The sequence below is a fragment of the Larimichthys crocea genome, unplaced genomic scaffold (assembly GCF_000972845.2).
Source record: "Larimichthys crocea isolate SSNF unplaced genomic scaffold, L_crocea_2.0 scaffold319, whole genome shotgun sequence".
NCBI lineage: Eukaryota > Metazoa > Chordata > Actinopteri > Sciaenidae > Larimichthys > Larimichthys crocea.
Window position 1 is genome coordinate 488504 of NW_020854203.1, and position 14720 is coordinate 503223.

At 40.6% G+C, this 14720-nt stretch overlaps 1 protein-coding gene across 1 annotated transcript in view; it reads right to left on the bottom strand.

Moving 5' to 3' along the window:
- adcy5 (adenylate cyclase 5) overlaps positions 1-14720 on the bottom strand; it is a 101945-nt gene that overhangs the window by 11665 nt on the left and 75560 nt on the right. The window contains exons 10-18 of the mRNA XM_019252954.2: positions 13594-13753; positions 12189-12286; positions 10052-10139; positions 7766-7882; positions 7532-7690; positions 6607-6791; positions 6483-6503; positions 6147-6276; positions 4808-5071 (exon numbers count right to left, since the gene is read on the bottom strand). Coding sequence (XP_019108499.1) covers positions 4808-5071; positions 6147-6276; positions 6483-6503; positions 6607-6791; positions 7532-7690; positions 7766-7882; positions 10052-10139; positions 12189-12286; positions 13594-13753 — 1222 coding nt within the window. The remainder of the gene's footprint in view (positions 1-4807; positions 5072-6146; positions 6277-6482; positions 6504-6606; positions 6792-7531; positions 7691-7765; positions 7883-10051; positions 10140-12188; positions 12287-13593; positions 13754-14720) is intronic.

The window sequence follows — 14720 nt, forward strand, 5'->3', positions numbered from 1 at the left end:
CAATTAAACTAACATTTTACAGATGTAAAGTATTTTAAGAAACTTATATCGAACATGTTACAGGGTGTGATTTTTGAGGGAACAATGGTCTTTATCTCCTAAAGTCTAACTTGTTTACCTCTAATTTGACTTGAACAATGTTTAAATTTATTCTTGCTGTGTTACAGGAAGTCAGTGGTACTAACATATTGTAGTCAATAAATATTACACATAAATGACTGAATGTCAACATTATTATTTTCAGCTGAATTGTTTGGTTAAAATGTAAATTAGGTGCACACAAACTCAATGTATGTTTAAAGAAATACAGTTTGTAATAATGTTTGTTTAATTGATTCTGATGTAATTCACATATTCACATTTACATGTTTCTCTTAAATTCTTAATAAAATGTTATTTTACTGTTTTTATTGAACACAGTTTACAGGAATGAGATTTTTACTTCTACTGATGGTGTGATGTGTTGAGCAGGATCACGGCAGCAGAGCAGCTCTGTGCGAGATCACGTGTTTTTCTCCTTACATTAGAATATGGATATGTGGATTAGTTCTTTTGACGTTCAAAGATGGAAACCACTCTAACCTTCACACTACAGAAGAATTTGCAGGTACTCTGAAACAAATTCATCATCTTCTTGACACCATCCACATCATGGCGTCTAATGGAAGCTGCAGTTTTGTCATTTGAGGAAATGGAGGCTGCAACTCAATCAGTTGAGCCAGCAGCAGACAAAGCTCTGTCTTCATAAGTGTTACTGTCAGACACACTATCAGTAACTGTATCGATGTTATTAGAAGTAGGACCAGCACCAGACTCTTCTGTAGTGTCTCATACTCCTTCACAAAAGTCAGTGTCTGCTGATGATCCCGTTGAAATCTCAACGCTGAAAGTCTCACCTTCTAAATATCCATCACTTGAACTCTCACAGAGCAAATCCGCTTCAATGAAACTCTCCATCACAGGAGTCACTGGAGGCTGGCTCTATATCTGTATGATCATCACTGGAGGTCACAATATCATCACTGTTAACATTGTTACCACTGGAACCTCTGCCAATGCAACTCTCAGTGTCTGAAGATTTTTCACTGTCGCTCCCAATGTCTTCTTCACAACTAGAACTCTCAGTTAATTGATCTATTTCACAGAGACTGGCAGAAGATGGCTCTGTCTTGAGAAGCTCCAGGGTCTGACTCTTTATACTCTTCATTATAAGTAACTGGAATCGGAGACTCCATCACGTGTCAGTGTTTGCAAGAGAATCATCTGATTCATCTAAATGATCTGCACTGATCTGCCAGCTCTTGGATTTATGTAAGCATCTTGGGTGTATTTAACACAATTGCGTAACTATGGTGTAGAAACTACATAATATGCAGAGATGGTACATGAATTTGTTCAGATCATGTTGGGATGAAGTGAGTCAATAAAGTAGCGATGTTAATTATCGTGATACTGCACGCGATCTCGTCCTGCGCACTTTGCATTGTTTGTCGAAGAAGGTAACCGTCACATCCAAGGGCTCGCGGTACGGTACGGTACGCCACGCCATGCCAGTATTCGGTCGGTAAGTCTGGATTTTCTTATTAAATATTGTCGAAATCTCCTAATATATCTATCTGAATGAGAATCCCAACATCTTGGTGCAGGAGTTCATGGTGAGTGTTTTATGAGTAGATTGTGGCTTTGCTACATTGCGAAAAGTATTCGGTTAACCCTGTGATCCTACTTGGACTGTTTAGGTCCATTTGCCCTCTTTATCACCTTGGAAAAGTGATTCCAGTGCTGAAAGTAAAACAAATGGTCCAAATAGTCCACTTTTTCTCCATAGTCCCCCATTATGAAAGTGAAAAAACACCTATTTTGACCCCCTCCGCCACAGAGCGAAAAAGATATTGTTTCTCTTACATTAGGGATTACACCAGTGTGAAAACACTTCAAATTTGTGAATCTAGTAAAAGACAGAAAATTCCACCATCTTCCTACACTGCACTGATCCTCATTTGACAAGGGCAGAATTGGGACTGCTATACAGCCCTGGAGTAAATCCAGGTTAATGATAAAAAATCATCCAGGAACATGAAAACAACTTCCAGAAAAAATCAGGATGAGATTTTTTTTTTCAATCTTTCCATTAGTTTGTAAAGCTTGAAGGCTCCTCTTCATCTGGAAGTTGTTATGTCCATGAATGGCAGCATGGCAAGGCATTTTTTCCTGTAGGAATCTGCTATGCTTGCTTACACGGGTTTAAATAAACTATAGCATATAGCTTTTTTCCCTTAATCTTATGTACAGGGTGTATTCATGTCCGGACTGAAAGCAGTGTAACAGTTTTGAAATATAAGTGATGTTTAAACCTTGAATCTTAGTTGATGACCAGATTTTTTTTTTTCTCCACATGGCATCTTTTGATTATTGGAGACAAAACACGGGTATGTATTTTAATGCACTTTTTGTATTTGGGTCTGTAAATTTCAGCTACATATTTTGAAGGCAATTGTTTCAAAATGAATGTATATTTGCTTTACACTCGCTGTATATTTCATAGCTGGAGTTGTAGGACACTTTATTCATAAGACCTTAAGTGCCATGTGGACGGGGCCATTTTTCCCCCTCTTCCTCCCTGCTGAAAATTCTGATTGGCAGCATTCTTCAATTTTCATATATATTTTTATTTACAAGTGAAGAGATGGAGAACTGTGCACAGTCTAAATAGTCCCACAAGGGCCATGTGAAATGGGATGTTTCAGTTGTAGTAAAGCATTTTGAATACTTCTAAGAATACTGTTCTTAACCAAGATGTCACAATAAGGTCAGTGATGGAATTTTTTGACAATCACTGTATTGCTGTTTATCCTGTGGCTCTTGAATAAAGGTTTTGACATGCAACTGTAAATTTTTATTTTTAATTTAGGGCCTCCATTGTAAAATTGTGTAATTGACTACTGAATACTAGCATATCATTTAAAAATAATGTGTAGTATTTAAGTGACCAAATAGCATTGGAGTAAAAGTTATTGAATAGTGTTGAAATAAAGTGATACAATTGTGAAGGATTAAAACGTTCCAAGAGCTTAAATTACTTTATCAAAACATGTTTTAATCACACTGTATCAACACGAAATACACAGGTTTATTGAACATGAATAACTTTAACTCAATTGTTTAAGTTGCTGCCAAAGCAAAACATCTGTGTGCAACCAGTGTCCACTATTGAATTAAGTTAATCCAACGTCTTCTTTTTTTCAGTTTGAGGTGGGATCGATCGGGTGAACCATTGAAATAAAGGGGTGCTTTAAAGATTTTCTGGGAGTGACTCTCATTTCAGCATCCACATGCCTTTAGGAGGCTTTGAATGCCATCCTATCTTCATACTCATTTAGCTGAGCATTTTGTGACTGCACTGATTTTGTCGAAAAAAACTAAAACTCTGGGCTTGACACCTGTTGCCTTCTTGAATTCTTCTGGTGACTTCAATCTCCACCCTGGTCTGCTGGGGCCCTCCTCCTTACTGAAATACTGTTGTGTGTGCTCCAGCACTCAGCACGTGGTCTTCTAGCTGATCCAGCAGATGCATCATAGCTGTCATCCAACTGTATGCACAGGTTGATACCAAAGTACATGAATGCCATGACGCATCCTAATCCCCACATATTGATAGCTTCAGACACAGGGAGGCCCAAGGTCACCTCTGGGATGCATGGTCTTCCCAAAACTGCACTTTGCACGAAAGGGCCAGACTGAAGTCAACACGCATCACACTGAAGGGCCAAGACTTGTGATTGAGGAGCATTATGTTGTCAGGTTTAAAGTCTGTGTGATGCCACTACCCTTCAGGTGTCAAATGTCACGTGAAGCTGGTTGATCACAGGATGATTTTCATTTATACTCCGGGAAATCCACTTTCTCTCCATCATCAGGTCTCACATGCTCATGTCCAGCATCTTTAAAGCCAGAAAGGTTGTGTTTAAAGTTGAGTAGTAGCCAAGACTCTCTTGAAAAAGAGGTTTTTAATCTTAATGGGACCTTTCCTGGTTAAATTAAGGTTTTTTAAAAAAAAACATATATATGATGACTTTAATAAAGAAACGTCATATTTCAGAACATTTTATGCACCAAGTGACGAGGTGGAGGTCAATTGCCTGTAGGTCTCCGTTAGCATGCAGCCTGTTTTCAGTTGGTAGCCATGTTTGTTTGTGTCTTCTTGGCCAAGCTGTGCTTACTGAGTCTGTTCATTCAGTGTTTTTAGTAGGAGAGGGGTAAAACTCTTTATTTAAATGGTTATTAATCTTTTTCTTTTATTTTATGGCTGCATCGATTTTGGCTTCACTTGCATCGGTCACGAAAAGGCGGGAATAGTTCATCCAGAACTGGCATAGGACATTAATAACTAGCCTTTAATACGTTAGCTCCGTGCTAACATAAAATGCTAACATGCTAACGAAAGTTAGCATCGCGATTGTAAAAAATAATATAATAAAACAAACAAGCTAAATGTAACAGTATAAGTATTTTATTTACCACTTCCATAAAATAAATTGTAACTGAATCACAGTCCTCATAATAAGTATAATAAGTACTGCTTTGTACAGTTGATTGTTGAGGTGTGTGTATAGTTTAGTAGTAGTTCATGAGTGTAGTCATAAAATATTATGAATGCCCCCATAACGCACTATAGATGTCTTCATACAGTGTTTCCCTTATAATAAAGCACCACTCACATCAGTAGATCCCACAGTAGAAACCACAGATTGACATCCACCCTCACACACGCAGACACGGCTTCCAGCTGGATGTGTTTGCATCTCACCTCATCGAAGTCAGCAATGATCTCGTTGAGCAGCCGCAGACACTCCACTCCCTCGTTGTTGCCCTCCAGCTCTACATAGAACTCAGAGAAGTTGCTGATGGAGGCGAACATGACAGCCACACACTCGCACGACTGGTAGTAGAGCTCATCGTTACGCCGTTCCCGCTGCAGAAAGTGGGCAGCCACGTCTTTGGGTAGGATGTTGTGGAGCAGACGGCGGTTGTAGGCCTGCAGCTCCTCCATCTCCTCCTTCTCTTCTGTGGCCTACGGTCAATACAGAAATGACACAGTTCCATACATAGTGGTACAGAGTACCCTTTCCTTCCAGGCACATATCTGGGACATCAGGGGACCAACGATTTAGCTTAACCACGGTAATCTATGTTCTCATTAACCCTTTGTATTGAAATAACTTCATTCTAATATTGATGGATTGTTTTGGGGGCTTTAAAACATGCATTTTCCCAGTAAGCTAGTATGTTTTCTTGAATATCCAGTCTCCATGCCTGTAGCCTGTTGATGGTGGACTCTCTGTTCCCTCCCCTTTAGGTGTAGAAGTGTTTTCAAGATGTGATAGTGGTGGTTCATATATTGTTATTATTATTATTATTAGTTATTATTATTATTAATTATATTATTATTATTATATTATTGTAATTATAAGTAATATATTATTATTAACAACATGAGAAAGCTACCCCTTTAAGAATTGTCATAGCACTTATTGTTGCACTGTACCTTGATTGTTTCGTCCTCTGTAAGTCGCTTTGGATAAAAGCGTCTGCTAAATGACTAAATGTAAATGTATTATATATGCTTATGTTTAGATAATAAAAGTGTTTAAATTGCAGATACTTAAATTCAAAGAGAAAAGGGATACAACCCAGTACTCTAGTATCTAGGGTGAAATAACTGAACGACTACAGGATGCATTGCAAGGGTTTTTGTGGGCAAGTTTTTCCTCACTCGAACCGAGGGTCTAAGGACAGAGGGTGTCACTCCCTGTACAGATTGTAAAGCCCTCTGAGGCAAATGTTCTTTGTGACTTTGGGCTATACAAATAAAATTGATTTGATTTGATTTGATTTGATTGCCATGAAATTTGTTCTAGATATTCATGGTCCCCAGATGACAAACTTGAATGACTTTGGTGATCTCCTGACTTTTCATATAGTGTCGCTAGCCATTTATCCTGTGAAATATCTTCAAAGAGGCATTGGTACAAAATGTAATACAGACATTTAAGGTACCCAGAGGATATACCAAAAAGATGTACAGTCAACGAAGCTGCACGATTACTACTGCTATCTCTTTTTATGGTTATACTTTACACACACACCTGCAGCTTCCAGAGGAAGTCCAGCCTGGCTGTGGACTCCACCTGCTGCGCGTGAAGGTAGAGGGCGAGAACGAAGACGGTGATGACCACCGGGGTCATGATTGTCAGAGGAACCTTGTCCACCACACAGCTGGAGGTCAACACACACAGATGTTAGGTCTTCAAAATGTTTTCTCCTGAGCGCTAAACTACTCATCAAACATACAGGTGTAACATAAAGATAGACTCTGTGGGTTTAAAGATGTACTGTGCAGCAACGGTGATAATGATGCTGCTAGCTCAGTCAGGTGACAGAGGTGAGGTCTGTGTGGTGATAGAAGTCGCAGTCAGTCTCACCTTGTTCCATTCATGTGCTCGCTGTGGGGGGAGGGGGGAGAGCAGAGAACAGCCAATCAGCAACTTAGAACAGCTGGTTAAAGATTTAACAACACACATACGCGTCAGTAATGAAGTGACTCACCCAAGGTTGATGGCGTTGGCCATCACAAGCAGGTCCTGGTTGTCGAAGAGGCTGACTTTGGGCACCTCCAGGATGAGGAGGTAGAGCAGCTCGATGAAGAGCATGAGGAAGAGCTTCCCGATGCTGCTGATCTGCAGGAAGACGGAGCTGGCCAGCAGGCTGAGCAGCACGCAGCACGAGAAGTACTGAGGAAGAGGAACATTTGTTTTTATGTTTGATCGTCAAGCTTTATACTCTGTAACACACCGCTCTGACTGAATGAGCCACATCCAGAGGTTTTATAAAAGACCCGATAAACCACACAATTTGAACCACTTAACTGTTGATTTATGCATTACCGTGCAAACTCAATGTTAACACTTAAACCTGCAATTACCCTCACTTAGCATCCATTTGTTCTGCCACTGCTCAGAGTGATATCCCTTAATCTTAATCATAAGGGTGTGCAATTACGAGTGCTTCACTAGAACAGGTTGAACACTTTTGTTCTTTTTATTGAAGTGAGGCATTGTTCTGAAAGCAACAAGGTACTTGAGGTGTTACTTTGCAGCCACGCCGTGTTCTCACGTTCAGACAGGAGGGAAAAAAACGCTTAGCTATGAATTAGACAGCTTGACTGGCAGAATATGCAGCATCATTTGTCTTCTTTGGTGACTGAGGCTGCTTCAATCTTGTGATCAACACAGTCACAAAGATATAATGCTGATTTTCCCTGCAGAAATGCTTTAAATTAATTCACTTCACAGCTTTAGAGCTGAACTTTTACACCAACTGCAGTAAATCTGTTTGGCCTTATTTGCTCTTAGCACCATATGTTCACAGCAACTCTAAATGTGCTTGTTGTTGAAACAAACAAATAATAGACTGTATTGGAATCAGAAATCATACACACACAGAGGACAGGGCACACCTAGGCAAGGTATACCTCAGGGAAGCTGCAGATCAGAGCGTCCTCTCCACAGGGGCTGTGTTCCGTGTCCAGGCTGTAGTTGAGGAGACGGGCGTGGCAGATGGTCACACTCTCCAGGCTGATGTTCAGCTTCACCATGATGCAGCTCCTCAGGTCGTGGCTGCTGCAGGTGAACTGAACGAGGTCGAGGAGGAACGTCAGTCAAATCCAAACATCTTGTTTTTTAAAATGTGCAAAGTGAGAACGTACTATATTGATGAAAGCAGAAAGAAAGACGATGACGATGGTGAAGACTCCCACCAGGGTGCTGTTCAGTCTGGACTGGACTATCCTTTTAGAAAGAGTCTGCAGGGGGACTGGGAAGAGCTGGAGCCCGAGGAGTGAGTGATGGATACAGAGAGTAAGACAGAAAAGCAAGAGTTCAGAATATTGATTTCATTTCATTTCATTTCATCTAGTTCTGCTAATTTACATCTGCAGCCACAAGATAAATAAATCTTTAAATACACAATGCAAATCTTCTTTTAACATTGGTACCACTTAAAAAGTCCTCTCTCTCAGTAGAGTAAAAGATTTTTCCCCCCACCAAAACAGAGCCGTTACTCATCAGTGAGAACCATCAACAACACCTCCAAAAATCTCTCTCTGTCATGACCTGTCCTCCTGACCTGTCAGCGGGCGGTGAAAGCAGCAAATGGATGGAGAAAAAAAAAGCCTCTTTAGGGAGGTGAGCTCTGCCAGCTCTGGCATCACCAGCCTTCCTGCTCCTGTCTTAAAGGGAGGGCTCCACACACACACACACACACACAAGCAAACACAACAAAAATGGGTGGAGGCCTTCCACGTGTTCAGTGCTGTTTCTGTAAAAACAGGTGAATTTTCAAATCCTGTTAAAAATCTGAACTTCAACGTGTTACATGACTGAGCTTGTGAGGAGACACAAGTCAACCATCGACGGAGATGCAGTTTATTCAGTGACTGATTCATTGATTAACTAGCTGACTGGATTGATTGTCACTGATAAGGCACCAAATACACAGCTGAAGTAGTCAAACAAAACGTTCTGTCTTTTTTCCTAAAGTCTACAAATGAAGCAAAACATAAAAACCAAGAAGACAAAGGCAAAACTCAGAAATAAATGAGATTTGACTCAATAAATCGTTCCTTTATTCATCCTATGTAGGACAATAAATAAAGTACTTTAATTGGATACTACTAAATCACATCACAAGCAAACATTCTCATTGTGCCATCATGTTATGCTTAACATAGCCTTTGTCAATCCATATTTCTACACATTGGCCCCACAAAAAGACATGACGTTGCGATCCCGATGCGTCAGAAATAAATATCGAGCAGAGCGACCGCAGACTGAGAGTGAGACAAAGTGATCATTCAAGGTACACTCTGACCTGCGAGTCAGACAGGTCACACCAAAATAGAAAGCAAAGCTCTCCAACATCTATTGAACAAATAGTGTCTGGATTCCCTGATGTGACAGCAGCTGGTGTGAAAAGCAGAGAAGAGAGGTTCGAGTTGAGTTTTGGATGAGTCACTTGAGAGAGAGTCGGTCACTCAGAGCTTGGTGGATCCACCAATAGACCCAACACCCATACTGCATGTGCACTGGCTGACTTCCAGTGTAGCTCTCTGCTAATCCTGCCACTCTAATAACATTTCCAAATGTTATTGGTCCGCAGTGGTCAATCTAATACTACAACAGGTTTGTGGCTGCCCAAAAAAATATCCAGCTGCTACTTTTACCATGACTGTGTGAAGGAAAATGCTTTTTGGACCCGTTGGACAAAGAAGTTGTGACTACATAGTTTGACCACTAGTACAAACAGACTTATTTCACAGCAGCCGTGTTGACACAGAATAGTAGGGTCAACACCGGTGTTACCAGCTAATTAAAGCTCCGTTCTATTCATCAGCAGCTTCCTGACTCTTAATTAGCATCATTGGTGCTCTTCACACAGAGCAGAGAAAGTTAATACAGTAATTAACTTGATTAATGTGTAAACACATTAACAGTTAACATAAGAGTTGCACAACAATGTGAGTGACACATGGCCTGGTCTCATCTGCACAGTTGGCACTAGTCTAGTAGCAGGTAGGAAAGGCGAGTCAATGGAGAGGAGTACTTGTCTTGACTCCTGAGTCAGTCAAGAGTTGTTTTGAATGATTCGCACATCTCTACTGAAATAACATGCCTGACAGTCTCTATAATCTACAATTTATGGCTTGGCGACATAGACAAATGTTGACATCTGCACTTTGTATTAAAGAACGTCGTTTTTAGACTTTTCTTTGAGGCCAAGAACAGATTACTTTAAAGTTTCTACATCATCAAAAGCAAGCACAGCATCAAACCACAGCCTGATAAAAGATTGAACAGATCTGAGACTGAAGTTTCACATCAGAAGCAGTCCTGTGCTCGACATGATCCTTCATCTTATCACTCAAAAAAAAGAAAAAAAAGAGATGCACAAGGCGTTGACTTCATTTCATTTATCGCATGCAGCGGCAACTCACCCCATAACAGCAGTAGACGGTTGAGACAAACATGACAGCCATCAGTATAATGAGAGCGGTGATGAAGAAGCCCATCATCAGGCTGGAGCTGCAGACACAGACACAGTTAGGATCTCATTAGGTACACATGATGTTTATTTCTGGCTTTGTTTTATGGCTCACTGTTTGTTTGTTACTGTCTGTGTCGTCGTTTCGCAGAAGCAGCATCTGCTTCTCTTTATTATCTTTGACCTTGTGTGGATGTAAATAATCTAAAAGGAGGCACTATGTGTGGGCATGACAGAAAGCAGAAAGTGGTAATAACAAGGGGGGGCCGCGGTAAACACAGAGGAGGACGGTGTGAATACAGTGGAGAAGATTAAGGAAAACAGATTAAACAGTGAAGAGTGAGCAGGCGGCGAGGAGACAGGGGAAGGACGGACTCTGAGGGTGGCTGAGAGGTAAAGACGGGCATAAAGGACGAGAGGGGAGTGGAGCGATGAAAGGATCCAGGAGAAAGGTTAATAAAGGGACGGGGCAAAGAAGATCAATACTGAGAGGCGGGCAGGGAGAATGGTGTGAACGAAGAGAGGAGCACTCGCCTCAGGACAAAATCTAACAGAGCTTTTTGAATCTGCCTGCTGCTCAGCTGTAATTACACTGATCCTGATTTGATATTCTCTTGTAGAACTCCTATTCAGCTTTTTGTGTTATGAAAATTACTTCTTTTTAGATTTCACTTACAGACGGAACAAGTGGCAACAGACACTGTGTGGACTAGAGAGATTAAAGGTACACACTGAAGGTTTGCAACGCTTATATTAATATTAATATTAGCCTAACATAAGTTGTAGCACTTTTTAAGAAGAAGGATGTTTAACTATCTCTAAAATATTGACAACATTTCTGTATCTTCATCATGGATTCATGTGTAAAATTAGCCTTTTACTAATGTGTGATTCATGCATGAGGGTGGTAGGTCTCACTAATAAAGATACTAGCATGCAGGATATTCTTGTCATCGTCATCATCACAGCATGGCAGCGCAATATCTTAAAGATCAATCACTCCAATTCAAAGCTCTTATTATATCTAATTATATTTGATCTAATTATACATAGATAGAGATGAGTGTGCTCATGTGATGAGTAACTTAACTGTTGTTGATGAGGACTTGATCCTTTTTAGGCAGTTCCGAAAGCCATTGCATAATTTGCACACTATTCACAGAACCTCTTATTTATTTATTTTTAAATAACTAAATAATGTTATGATGGATATTTACACATTTTACTCTGGTGATGTTGTGTAAAAAGGACATTATCTGTATCAACCCTAATAAATATGCTTAATTAACTGGTTAGAAGGCAATATTAGGGACAGTGGATTGCCAGGTTGTAAATAAAATCCTGTGTGGAGTTATAGCGGCCAGTTTTTCATTTTACATTTTGCGTGATTGCGTCCAAGTGATGAGATGTTCAGAGAAATCTCTTCATTTTTAGAGAAGAGTAACTTTCCTCTCCACTGAGGAAACATGAGCTGAAACATTACGGGTGCACACACCTCAACCTGCATGATTATCTGACTCACAGGAGCAGATGACACGGAGGCTCGAGAATCAGTTAGTGACGACGGAGAAAGTGTTGTGACCTTGAAGGGCAACAGGACTACTAAAGGGCGATCACTGGTGTATAAAGCAGCAGTAAATAAAGTGTAAACTCTTAACAATGTGTAATGTATACTGCACGTTAAAACCATTTCCTGCCTTTAGTCATGCAGCCTATTCAAGAGTCCCTCTTCCACAAATATTTTCTGTATTATATTTCATGTAAATCGTACCCATCCACTACAAAAGCACCCAGCCTCTGCTATTCATCATTCCACTTTTAAATGGAGCTGTAACAACTTCTCATTTTCTCACTCGAGATAATGCACATCACTTAGAATAGTGGATGCTAGCGTTCGCAGCAAAGGGGACACATGGGTGATTTCAGCATCTGTCTCTGTTAGGCCTGCTGTTGGCAAAGTGACAGTAATGACAGAGTATCTGTGAGGAGCCAAATTACTGTCACCCCTTTTTAATTAGAAAAACTGGAGCTGGTAATGGGGGCATATTTCAGCAGAGTCTCCTCTGGACTATTTCAAAGTGTTGACTCACGGTGGAACGATGACGATCTGGATGAAGCAGATGAAGAGAAAGACGAGAGAGGCGCAGGCCACGTAAGCCCCGAACCTGGAGTCCACCTGTTTGGAGTACTGAAGGAGGGAGAAGACGAGAAGAAGAGAATGGAACAGTATTTTAACTTTGCCTCCTTTTTGTCCCTCTGAAAGCAAACTACCTGCACACTTACAAATTGCATCCCAGTTAGACACAAGTGACAAATTTGGATTGTACACTTGACATTAACTGCTGTCAGACTTTTGACATTTCTTGTACATGTTTAGACTCTGTTCTTCTTCAGACTTTGAATAAACAAAGTTCAAAATGCTTCCTCCTTCTTCTCAAAACGTTTTTTTCCCCAAACAGTGGCCACACTCAGGACTAGACAGCAAAAACTCATGAAGCCTCAAGTTTTGAAGTGGTATATCCCAAAACAATAGACAAGACTGACCTAATGGTCAGTAGACCTCAAAGACTTTACTAACAATCTGCTCTTAAAGACCAAAGCCTGACTGATGCAGGCTTTAATGAATTATATTTGTCATATTCTATAAACTATATCAGCTGAACTATTTATTTGTGACCTTTGATGAGGATTTCTTTTTAGGGATTTGGTTAACAAACATACTGATGTATCCATATTTTAGATTTTTTATTAGGCCAGTTTAGTAATACACCTTTTTCTCAGCAGCCATGTTATGGTTCCGTTCCATTTATTGCAGCAGAGCCCTACTATGAACACCATGACTCTGTTTGACCTGAATGGAACTGAACCTTCATTAGTATCATTGGAAACACCTGTGTTTAAATACTATTTCATGTCAACTGAAATACACAACTGTCCAATAAAACGTCATGTATCTGTAGTTCCTTTGGTTTTGTGTTATCGGACAAACTACAAACGCTCTAAAACCCCAATGAACCATTTAAAAACAACCAAACAAATGTCACAGAACACAGACACATGACGGTCTTGTTACTGTACTTGGACTTGGTCCATACTGTAGTCTTCTAAGCAGCTCTGCAGACAGTTCAATAGTCAAAAGTTTTACATTTGTTCCAAGTCTTCACTTGTTTCAATCTCTTCACGAGATTGAAACTTGAAAACATGACTCTCCAAAACTCTTTTTGTGACGACCTTAGCTCTAACCTTTCTTCTCGGCCTGTCGTTCACTGTCTGAAGCAGTTTACTTCCTCTCTCCTTTAGTATTCGTCTTTGAAAACCCAGTTCTTCCCTTTTCCCTGTTAGACATGGCTTTGACTGTCTTTCTCAAGGGACAGAAAACAGCGAGCAGGAGAGAGATTTTTGCGCAGGGAAGATTGCTTGTCACGGCCAATTATTTGCTCCTATATTGGCAGTGTGTGTCACCGTGAGCGTGTGTGTATGTGTGTACGTCTTAACCTTTTTCTCCAGGTCAGGCTCTCTGAAGGTGAGCAGGAACTTTTTGACATGTTCGGAGCGCAGCCGGTCGATGCTACGTGCGTCGATGGCCCGGCCCAGGAACTCATCCACCTCGTCCTCTGGGTTTAGGTTCTCCTGCGTGTTTCTGAAAATGAAATGCCTGAAGAACACAAGACCAGGTGACATTTACATCTCAGGATGAGTAAAAAAAGCTCTTCAGATGCTACTGCAGCTTTCTCTACTCAGAGTCTTCTCAAAAAAAGCAGCCTATTCCCTTTTCACAAGGTAGAAACCACTGCAGATCATCTGTAATTGTTGGAAAGTCACCCTAGCAACCCACCCTGGGGTGCAGTAACATTTAACTAATCATATGCAAAGTGAAAAGAGGCAATTGACCTAAAAACACAGTCACGCCCAACAACCCCAAAAGACTCTGATGAGCTGGTTTGTCTTGGACTAATCACAGAATCTGCAAAGTGTCACTTACATTGATTGAAATTCTAAGGCCTTATTGACGAGCACTAAGCGGCTGATGAGGATGTCATGTTACTGTGATCACAGTGATTACGCTGGTAATCTCCAAATTCTCAAAACCTTCATGTCCTCGATGGGAAGCTCCGGGTGAATGAATGCGACAAGCACAGAGTATGTATGCAATGTAACGAGAGCTTGATTTATGCTGGATGGCTGTTGATGTATTGCTTATTATTCCCAGCGTAGAATGACGTGTGCAGTTTGACACTAGAAAGCTTGTTTTTCGGATTCATCTACTGAAGGAAGAACGTTTCTCTGTGCTCGGGTCACTGTCCAACATTGTGGAAACTTAAAGCCTACAACGTGCGTACACTGAAACTTTAAATAATTTCCCCCAGGGATTATTAAAGTATTTCTGATTCTGATTCTTTACAGTGAAGAAAAAGAGAGCTTGTGTCCAGCACTTTAACTTTTTGAAATCACACCTGCAATGACAGATTCTTTTGGCCACTTGGGGGCAGCGGAAACAAGTTGCAAGCTTGTAACTATTTTTCAATGAGGGAGAAAGAGTAATCGTTGTAATTTTAAAACATTTTACCAGATCATTGCTGAAAGCAACATATCGACTGCACCGATTTTTCACACGGCCGATC